Raw genomic sequence first — 11237 nt, 5'->3', positions numbered from 1 at the left:
TTGTGTTCCAAATCAGTTAAAGGCAACATACATTTGGTTTAAAAACTGCCACTGAGCTACAGCAAAGCTTTCATAACGGAAAAGACTGTAATGCAGTAGTTGGTGTTTTAGGATTGAAAGTAAGGGATATTTATACCAGCAGATATATTGGATATCTGGGTAAAAAGAAACCCTCCAGAAGATAAGTGATAATAACGTTCTTGATCACAATAGGACACCGATGTCTTGATACATTTTTTTGCTACTCCTAAAACTAAAGGATCAGATCCCAGACTGTTTGAAAGACATATTTGAAATATATTCTGTAACGACTCTGTAGTTTTCACATGCACAGTGATCGGTTCTTGTGTGAGAAACCGAACAAAGCTTGTTAAATGTGTAATTAATGTTTTTGTTTAGTTGGACAGCGCATTTGTAGTTGTAGTATTTGTAGTATATTGTAATATAGTATATTAACGTGAGGATCTTAATTACCAATTTATATTTCTTTGTTTTTAAACCTTCACTGCAGGTTAATTCATAAAGAGATCATTCACATTGGTTATAACTACAGATGTAACCAAACTAGTTCTTTACTCTGCAAGGTTTTATATACAGGTCTGCAGAGTATCCATCATGCACTAGGAGGCCACAGTGCTGTTGTTGTAAAAAATCAACCCTTTACCTCCTTGTGAAGCATTGGTCTAGTAACAGCTACACGTTTATCAGCATTAATATATGGCCCTCTGAGTCGTAGCAACATGCAGGTTGGTTGGCAGTAGTTGAAGACCTAGGTGATGTTCAGAGATCTTCATGCTTTCTTGTTGGACCACCAGCTGCTGGGAAGTGGTGCTCTGGTTGCAGCTATGACCTGTGAGCAATGTTGTTATTTGGGGTGTAGGAAGAACGATTTCCTTAAGATTTTCTGTGTTTTTGGAAAAAAACTTAAGGTCCGCGGTCTAAATTTTTTATGGTTTCCTGCTATATAGTCTCTCCCAGGTAGCTTCTAAAGCAGGCCTCCAGTACCACTACCTTTTAACTGGGATGTTATTTGGGATGTAGGAAGAATGATTTCCTAAAGTTTTTAAAATGTTTCACTCACACACACTTTTTCTAGCTAATTCTTATTATCATTTCCATTAGAAAAAAAAATGGATCTCAATTCCATGTACATATTTTTATTACAAATCTTTCCAAGTAATTGCAATCCACACAGTTAAAAAAAAAAAAGTTTGTATGTACCGTTCATAGGGAAAAAGAAAAAAAAATTACTTTGTCTAAATATTAAAAAATATTCTGCTTTAGACCAATAAAAAAAAGGTACATTTCTGAGACCAAAATGTCCCTTTTTTAAAAATGCATTTTCTGAGCGAAGCTCTAAGATTAAATGAAAAAAAAAAAAAAAAGTTTGTATAAAAACAGACATACAACAAAGTTACAAAAAAAATAATTGTTAGAAAATATTCATGTAAACTGTCCGTCCGAGCTTAATGTGCAAGTTTCCTGCTAACAGGACGGGGGACCCACATCTTTGTTGCACATTTTCTGTCTTGCAGCAGCTCTGAGCTCAGACAGCGTCAGGAAGAGAAGCTCCAGATAATCTATTGTGGAGTTTGTCACATTTTGTCAGAACGGCGTCTATAATGTCCCGTGAAATACTGTACAAACAGGCTGTTTCATCGTAGATAACCCCTATATGTTTATATATTGTCAGGGTCTTACGTCTTGAGCTTCTCGGCAAGAGGCCTCAAATGGCTTAATAACATCTTCAGGGAAAATCATTAAATCCCCACTAAACAAAGATCCTGCATGTACACAAAGCTCCCGAACTCCATATTATCTCATATTTACATTTCATCTGTTCACTAAAGGGGGGTTGTAGGAGAGGTGTGCGTGCTCCTTGACTTCATTATGAAGAGCCAATCTTAGTGAGCTTCTGCTGCAAGAAAGAGTTGGCTGGCCCTGTATGATGTATAGTCAAATATGAATGATACAAGGCCAGCTCAGACATTCTAACGGCTAGTAGTAGCCATGAAACCACAACTCTCCTGACAGCGCACCTCTTAGCGAATACACCCCACCAAGAGTCATCCGAACACAGGCTGTAGAATTCAGCAAGGATGGTGATTTAGGAAGGTATTGCTCCATCCATCGGCCGCATGCTAGGACCGTGTCCTCAAACAAGAAGCTCTAAATTCTAATTCATAATATCCGTGTCATATTGGGCAGCTATCCGGCCGATCGGACTGCCCGTGTTATGATGTCATTTTATAATGAGTACATTTGAAGGGCTCAGAGAGCAATGTAAACAGTGTGTATAAGGGAGCTCGATTCATCCACGGGTAATAAACAAGGCAGCAGTATAAAGTGATACCGAGTATCAGGGTGGCTTTTGTGCCAGTTTTACCATCTCTGAAACCATAGTACCCAGTACTCCCTGTATTCCTGTGTAAGTTTTGTTTGGCCATCTAGGCCTATAAAGTGCAAAGGGCGGGTCTGCGTCCTTCCAGAGAACTCTATTTCCCCCCCGAAATAGTCAAAAATTGAGCAAACCCACCAATAGTGTCCCAAGGTGCTTCATGTCACAAATGCCATTTGGGTTATTTCTTCTACTCATGCCAAGCAATGCGGGCAAAGGGCAGGTAAATGTCTTTCATGTAAACAAATACTGGATATTTTTGACTGGTATGTGCCTCCTTTAAAACCTCACGCTCCGTCCAGCCTAATATTACCGTCTTTAGATCACAGTTTTCAAGAACGCTGGGTGGAGGCCACATTTAGGTCATCTTTCATCGTAGCATCTGATCTAAATGCTCCATAACCAAAGAAGGAGGTCCACAAATTGTCCACGTAACTCAGTGAGAGTTAGGAATAGGAGACACCTAAAAGTTGGGTTATTTGGAAGGAGAGGACTCTGTGTTGTAAAGAGAGCTGAGCGCAGAGCTGGCAGCCTCCCTTTTAGCCTCCTCTGATTTCATCTCTTCCATACACTGGGAGGCCACGTGAGCCAAGATATGCAATTTACTAACTTTTTCTTCTGGATTAAAGAGGATTTGGTGGGAAAGAGGCTTGGGTTGCGCGATTTGAACCTCGCTTGTAGAGCTTCTGACATGTTGAGATAGCAGCACCGACTGACCACCCTCCTCCGCCTTGATGGTCGGTATGACGCGCTGCAACAGCAGATCAGAACTGAGCGTGGCTAACGCGGGAAAAGGCTGAGACATGGAATACACCAGAGGGACGGCCGAAATTATTGTGGTGGGCAGAGAACCTGTAACCAGAACTCTAGACGGTGGAGATGGTGGTGGGCTCCTCTTCTTAGTTCCTTTACGGCCAAAGCCAAGCAAGTTGGGGTTTATCCCTTGAGTCATGAGCATTTCGGGTAAGATCCGTCGGCGGGCATTAATGAACCAGTTACAGATCTACAAAAGACAGAAAGAGACAGAAACTGGTTATTTAACATGCACTGCCATCCTCCAGAACATGTAAAAAGAGTGAAGGCTTACTTACATCAAGTTTAATGCGTCTTGAAACGGGAGGGATAATTGAGCATCATTGCTTTTAGTGGCCAAACACTGAATTATGCATGCAAGTGCACAGGCACTAGGGGGCACTCTTTTTGAGTAGAAGGACTTACCAACTAAAAACACTAAGAAACTCGAAGGTGGTGGGTCCAAGAGGTGGTGGGTTAAGGAACAGGCACGTCAAAGAATTGGCATTATTGCCCCTTTTAAGGTGGACATGCATAATACACAAAGAGCTGAACGTTCTCACCTGTAGCATGGTGAGATTGGTCTCCTTGGCCAGATGCCGTTTCTCCTCCTCGGTTGGGTAGGCGCTTAGACGATGGTTAGACAGCCAGTCCCGCAGGATGTTCACAGACTTTTTAGGGAGGTTTCCACGTCGTTTCCTTTTGCCATTTTTGTCTGGAAAGCTTTTATGGCACTTCAAGTGGAGATATTCTACAAAGATGGGGGTGTAAAATGTTAGAACCTATCAGTAGTGTTTACAGTAATGTAGTAATTAAGACCGAGCTATTCTATTATTCAAATTGCTAATATGCAGCTGTCAGAAAACCATTATGCAAAAACTGCAAATGCTAAAAAAAAACAATACTTTAAAAAACGTATTTCTAATCTGATATCAGTAATAAATACAATTAAAAAGTTACCAGTTCTAGTATAACCCCCATCCCCAGTGACATTTGTTTCAATGTAACAATGATGTTCAGAAAACTATCAGTTAGTTACATTATAACAAATATTACTAACAACATAATAAACACTCTACCTAATTACTGACAACAAAGCTAAAGCTATCACTAATCCAGAATAATGCTATTTAGACACTAAGAAGGAGAACAACCCCCCCAGCCCTTTAACTTTTGGAATGCAAATAAATGGCTTCTCCCTCTAAAACATGTCCATTCCACTAATTCAACAGCAAATGGTCCCCCCTCCCCATGTTAAAGAAACACTGATGGGAGGAGGAAGGCTGTGTACGTGCAAGATCTTCACTCCTTGCCCATTTGGCTACATGATCAATCTCCCAGAACATGTTAAATGCAAGAAAAATAACCCCTATCCATTACATTCAACTTATATTTTATATGCGTTTAATTTTTTTAAAAAAAATTTTTTTTTTTTACATTTTTTTGTTCAAATTAAAATGCAGTTACATTCAAGGGTTAAAATGTGCACATTTAAGTAAAAAATGTTTTTAAAAAAATCCTGAATTGTAGCAGAAAATTGCAGCTTTAGACAATTGTGTGATTGTGGGGAGGAAAGAATGGAAAAGTGAGAATGAAGGGATTTCGGGTAAATGCATATTTGTGAAACAAAGACACAAGCGGAGCACATGGGATGGCAGTGGCTACGTGCGGATCACACTTCCCAAACGCACTCCCCCCTCTCCATGATTTCTCTATCAACATACAAAGCCATGGTCTACTTACTGACAGCATCCATGTATGAAGATAGTCAGCTCTTGGGGTGAGAAGAGGGGTGAGTAAGTGTACCCCTAAATTCTCCACCCCCACCAAGACACACATTTTGCTTCAGGGACAAACTGGAGCTCCCGGAACCCCTCTTCTCTCCCCACTCCCCAGCTGTCACTTCAGAAACTAAACTTTGAGAGTGTTTAAAGGGACCGCATCCCCCCCCCAAAAAAAAACATTAAAGGGACAGTCAATCAGACAATTTTCCCAAATAACTGCTTTAGTTTCTTGAGATTTCTTTACAGAAAACACATGTGGCTTTTATATACACAATAAAGTTCCTGCCCTTCCCAGAGTAATTGTGTCTAGACTACCAATATAGAGATATTCTCTATTTATACCACCAATACATACCTGTGATCTACAAATGCTTACTTAAGGTTGGCTAGGAGTAATGAGGGGTGCAAAAACTATTGAGACCACCAACGGTAAATTAGTATTCCCTTATTATGTGTTATCTCTTATACTTACATCCCACACCACATGGTCATTGGTATAACATACCTTCAACTTGGCCAGCCTTGGGGTCCATTTGACCTTTGCAGGGGGTACCTGTATCCTGATTACCTGTCTGCAGGTGAGAAGATTTGTGTCTGGGATGTTTTAACTGAAAACCCCAAAATAACACCAAATTACTTGAAATAGCTGCCAAAGTCTGACAGATAAAAGCCCCCTCCTATCCAATGTGACATGGGAGGGGCAAGATTTGAAAAAAAGGTCCTGATTGGCTGAGTGTGATGGGAGCTCAGGTTTCTGTCACTTGATTGACTTAAAAGTGGGACATTCTGCATGTCATTAAGGTTAATTAAATGGGTTTGACTGGTGTGAATGGGAAGAGCCCCCTGTGCTGTATGGTACCGGGGAGGAACAAACTTATCTGGGTCGGGAACATCGCTTTGTACATACAGGATGAGACCAGCCAATGACATGCCTGATACAGGCATTGAACTGTAATAATATATATATATATATATATATATATATATATATATATTTCTATCAATAATTATTAAGGACCATGTTTCCCATAATAAAATACATTTAACATACATGCATAATATATTCCTATATTTTATATTCCTATTTTATTCCTATTTTATTCAGGATACGCAGAACATTTTTTGGGAAGATGCAGCACAAATGTAGTTCATGGAGATTTGCAATCAGGGCAAACCTTGACCATTGTTGATGGATAGATTTTTGTGATGACTGAAACCCCAAAACATAAACTATAGTTACTTTTAGAATGCATGATATACAATAAAACATATGTTTTTCATATAATTGAAATTCTGTTATCTGTGGCCAAAATTGTGCCTAGATCATCCTACAGTTTTTTGGGTTTTTTTAATTACCATTATTTTAGGGGAAGAAGGGCTTCTTGTAATTGCTACACTCTGGAATTACATGAGTTAAGGCATTTTCCTCCCCCTCTTAGGGGTAATCATTTGCCCCTCCACCCCCTTAGCTGACCTGTTTACACCAGTTAGAGGATCAAGACTCAAAAATTCCTTTGACAAACACATTCTCGCCCGGCCCCCACTCCCATTATATGCTGGCCCTTGGTGCAGAGTGCATGTGAAATCTGACACTGGGGATGATAACATCCTATCTGCCATCCAGGCACAGAACTTCCTGTAGCCACTGGCTACATTTTGTGATACCCCCCCCCCCCCCTGGCCATTCATCTCTGCTCCTTTTGCCTTCTCTTTGCTACTTTTCACAAACTTTTCTTTTTGGACTCATGAAAAAACTTCTGGTAGAGTTTTTCTGTTGGGTTGGCACGCTGGGGTATGGCATCATATGGCTCAGCACATGGTGTAAGTAGGCTGATTGGAGAGATCCAATATTCCCCTTATAACCAGCCCATTGAGCAGGGTTGCACCACAGAGCCTTATTACCCAAAGGGGCAACCAATGTGACGTTCTCTCCCAGGACCTGCTGTCCTCAGCCTCTGTTCTGCCTATTTTATGACACAAGGGTGCTACTTCAGCCAGTTTAAGGTCATCTCTAATCTGAGTACTTGTAGGCACCACACTTCTTCACTGATGTCCCAGGCACACCAAGGCCTGAAGGATGTTGAGGGGCCCATGTGAATTTCTACATGGGTTCCAGGAAAAGACACCGATGTACTTCAAACGTTACTGTTACCCTAAGTTACCAGGTTGTCTGTAAAAACCAGTTTCTCAGACTGGGGTGACCCTGCCAAAGGTCCGCCCTGGTTGCATGTCGGTATGGTGTTCCTCTTTTTCTCTGGCATCTGCCCCAAACACGTTAAACAGGCTTTTGTTTTGTTGGCATGGATAAGATGCCACTGAGTTAAAACCTGAAACTAGCCAAAACTGGGAATCAAGAGACTCCTAAAATCCTAAAAGCTTCTGTAACATAACTTTTTTTTGGTGTTCCAATAAAAGGTATCAACCTTATCTAATTGTACATTGTACAGCTCTACAGAATATGATGGAGCTATATAAAACAATAATATAATAATCGGCAGAACGTGCAGCTGCTGGGTTCATGATGAATCTCTACTGGGTTTTGGAATCTCTTGAAATAAGTGTTTGCCTTCAGACTGAGGCGCGATGTCGGTTCTGATGATGACCTCTAAACGCAGTAGCAAACCCAAGCTTATCACGGAACAAAAATAAAGCCATAGCCCAAAATCGTTTCATTCAAGATCAAATGGTAACAGTTTCTGGTTAGGATGAAGGAGAACAGATAAACCACTGGGGTGAGGGGGGGCAGAATAGGGCAGGGTAGATAAAAGTGGACTGGATGGAAGTGAGGTAGATGGGGAAATAGGCAGGAAAGGAAGAGGGGGCTGGGGGCAGGAGATTTGGAGACTGTTACACAGGAAGAAGGAGATATTTGAGAGTAGAGAACATGGCAAATATCACAGGGTCATAATAAGACATGTTCTGGTGCAAAAATTGGAAAATATTGGAAGAAAAACAGAAAATATTGGTTTCCATGGTGACTACTCCACATTTCGAACTTTGCCCTTTATTGATAGCCCTTAATGTGCTTACAAATGTCTGTTTTATCTATCAATGCATGCCCATACTGGCCATCTGGCACACTGGCTGGCAGGCAACTGCGACGATGGGGCCACTTTGTAATCACTAGTATCTGCGTGTTTATGCACATATATATGTGTTTAGGTTAATTATGTGCTGCTAGGTTGGGGTGATTTTCCCAAACAAAAGGAACCAGGTCACCCACTCTAGTCACTCATTGTTCTTTAAGCTTAGGCTCTTTGCTTGGTCGCCGATGTCCCATATGCACCAACGTCTCATTCACACGGAGAACACAGAAATCACTAGTTAGGTTGTCCTTCATCTATAGTGTTTGCCAGGTTGTCCTAAACTGGAACCTGGCTCAGAGGGGGGCCATACTCAAAATAAGTCCTTATGCAATGTATAGCTTAATATTAGCATTTGGAGCAGTTTAGATCCAAACAGCTTCTCCTCCCCCGCCACTTAGTACCTGGATGACTAAGGATGGACATTCACACATTTTTCTGTAGCCACCACCCTTTTGAATGGAGATGGCAGAGATTTGGAAAGACAATCACTACCTCTTTGCATTCCTCACCCCCCTTGAAGAGGTTCGCTGATTAAATTAACATGCTGATTATAAACCCATTCCATTAACAGGGTGAAACCGTTCCTCCTTCCTGACATTCTGGTTTACCCCTCATCCCACCAAGGTATATCAAAAAAGTGCAAAGTTTGTGTTATCACCATAGCAATCTATAAAATCTCGCTGCTGCCTGTTTCCTTTTGTTTCTATGGTGATAAGACCACTTTTAAAATTTTGCATTAGAATCACTTTTTAGACACTTTTTATCATTATTTGGTCCAAACAATGTTTTTTTGTGCACATGCTATGGAAATAAATATATACAGCTCTGCGGAATATGATGGTGCTATATAAACCAATAAACACTAATAAAGGCTATAAAAAATGATTCTGGTGCAAAGTGTGTAAATGTGGTGACATCACAATACCGACCAAAGGAATGCTCTGCTCATCGGAACAATTAGCCCATCCTTTGTTGCTTTTAACGAACTCCCCCAAGTGGTCAGTTTTAGAACTGCACTAGGGATATAAGCGCATAAAAGTAGGAATATTGGATCTATGAGGACCAATGCATAGAGTGATACCTACTTCCATTAGTGGAAAAGTACATTTTGTGGACATAGAAACATGGAATCTGGTGGCAGATCAGACCCATTTGTCCTATTTAGTCCCATTTGTCCCACTCGAACCTTAATCAGTCTTTGGTCTTGTGTTAGCCTCTACCACTTCTGCTGGGAGACTGTTCCATCCTTCTACCGAGAAATTTAAAGATACACGCAATTCCTTACATGCACTTCAATGTATATGATCTCCTCCCCAGCATTAATGTCTGTTGAGGTTGTTTGGGGCAGTAGGGCCACTGGCCATCTGCACCCGATACTCACCTGATTTGCCACTCCAGTTGGAAATACAATTCACTGGGTGGAAAAAGTATAAATGATGCAGTCTTGGGGACAGAAATATTAAATGTGGAAAATATAATCCAGAGACTCCAAAAAAAATGTGTTGCATCTAATTTACTTTCACACACGTTTCCATAGTAAATGTATTTATTTATTCATGTTTATATATTATTAAGACTTTTCACATCTAAGGAGCTGAGGTCAGAGGAATTATTACTTTAACAAAGAGGCAAATCGCCGAGGCTGGACTTCTATACCTAGCTGTAGGCACCAACACTACAGCCCCCCACCCCAAGTAAAGTTATTGAGACCTTGTGTGTGGGGTAAATATATATATATATATATATATATATATGTGATTAGCCAGTATGGACCTCTTCAAACATCTTCTTGGCTATGATTTTGCTTGTTAAAATTGTATCAGAAGACCCTTGTGTTGGATTGTGATTGGACACTTCCCTCTAACATACCATAACCTCATCATTTTGAGTGTTTTAAATATGGCCCCTACTGTTTTGGTGGGATTTTCTTTGCTAACAAGCCTTTAGCCTTCAGATGCAAAACACGGAAGGAACGTGCTACTGTTCCCATCACAATTACTTCCACGTTTTGCCGCCGTAAGACTCCACCATCCTTCACATTCCCCATAAACATTCTAGTCGTCCTTATCCTTGGCTCCGTGTTTCAGGATGCGGGTGAATTCCACGTAATTGAAGTTGCCCTTCTTGTCGATGGGGGCCTCTCTGTACATCTCGTCCACCTCTTCGTCTGTGAATCGGTCTCCCATCGTAGTAAGAAGCTCCCTCAAGTGGTCTTCATTGATGAAACCTTAATTTGCGAGAAAACAGGCAGGTTTGATGGAAGAGTGGGCAAGGAGAGGAAGAAGGTGGAAAGCAAGACAGGAATGGAGTCCAGAATGAAACCGTTTAAAGTAGTGAATGCAAGCAAATTCCCAGTGGAACCCAAGTTTGTCTAAAACCCAAGATTCTGAGGTCTGTATTTCCCTGGATTCTATTACCCACTTGCGTTCCACATTATGAAATGTTTCATACCTGTGCACTCTTCGTCGAAGCAGGCAAATGCGTTCCTGATCACATCCTCAGGATCCGTTCCATTCAGTTTCTCTCCAAACATGGTTAAGAACATGGTGAAGTTAATAGGGCCGGGAGCCTCGCTCATCATCCCTTCCAAGTACTCGTCAGAAGGGTTCTTACCTGGAGGACCCAGAATAAAACTTGTCTTATATGTCAGACATGATGTGCCTTGTTTTGTAGAAGATATCCTTATGCATTCTAAAGGTTCAGTGTTTGAAAAGCCTTCCTTAGAACTGGACCTACACAATAAACTTTCCTGCGAGACGAGTTGGTTGGCCCTGTATAATGTAGAGTATGATTGATGAGGGTTCTTGGTGGTGATCTTTCTAACTGCACTATGCCTTATGTTGGCTGAGCTAAGCCCTTCTTCCAAGAGAACCTTGCGTGGATTGACCCTTAGTAATGCATAGTCATGTCTGTGAGTTCCCAATTATCCCAAGTCTCCTGCTTTCTTTGATAAACCCTATGTTTTCTAGTCAGTGTAGGTCAGTTCTTACCCATAGAAGCCAGCATATCATGCAGATCCTCCTTGTCGATGAATCCATCCCTGTTTTGGTCAATCATGTTGAAGGCCTCTTTAAACTCCTGAATCTGAGACTGGTCAAACATGGCGAACACATTGGATGTCGCCCTCTGAGGACGTTTTTTGGTGGTCTTTGCCTTGGTCTTCTTGCTGGACATGGT

At 41.1% G+C, this 11237-nt stretch overlaps 2 protein-coding genes across 3 annotated transcripts; both read right to left on the bottom strand.

Moving 5' to 3' along the window:
• Positions 1 to 2873: 2873 nt before the first annotated feature.
• On the bottom strand, positions 2874 to 5507 carry LOC149275215 (uncharacterized). Its single transcript, XM_089504887.1, has 3 exons — positions 5480 to 5507; positions 3754 to 3941; positions 2874 to 3401 (listed from the first exon to the last, which is right to left on the bottom strand). Exons 1-3 carry the CDS (start codon positions 5505 to 5507, stop codon positions 2874 to 2876), a joined length of 744 nt encoding a protein of 247 aa, XP_089361013.1.
• Positions 5508 to 10114: 4607 nt separating this feature from the next.
• On the bottom strand, positions 10115 to 11237 carry LOC149275214 (myosin regulatory light chain 2, smooth muscle major isoform-like). Of its 2 annotated transcripts, XM_089504863.1 has the most exons (3): positions 11051 to 11237; positions 10512 to 10673; positions 10115 to 10287 (listed from the first exon to the last, which is right to left on the bottom strand). In XM_089504863.1, exons 1-3 carry the CDS (start codon positions 11232 to 11234, stop codon positions 10115 to 10117), a joined length of 519 nt encoding a protein of 172 aa, XP_089360989.1. In that variant the 5' UTR covers positions 11235 to 11237. The 2 variants fall into 2 exon arrangements, with proteins under 2 accessions (XP_089360989.1, XP_089360987.1); XM_089504861.1 differs by lacking the exon at positions 10512 to 10673 and having other exon boundaries at positions 11051 to 11234.

The sequence above is a fragment of the Sceloporus occidentalis genome, unplaced genomic scaffold (assembly GCF_023333645.1).
Source record: "Sceloporus occidentalis isolate IW3139 unplaced genomic scaffold, rSceOcc1.0.p SCAF_293, whole genome shotgun sequence".
NCBI classification, from domain to species: Eukaryota; Metazoa; Chordata; class Lepidosauria; order Squamata; family Phrynosomatidae; genus Sceloporus; species Sceloporus occidentalis.
Note: the sequence above shows the minus strand (reverse complement) of the source record. Positions and strands in the feature narration are given on the sequence as shown.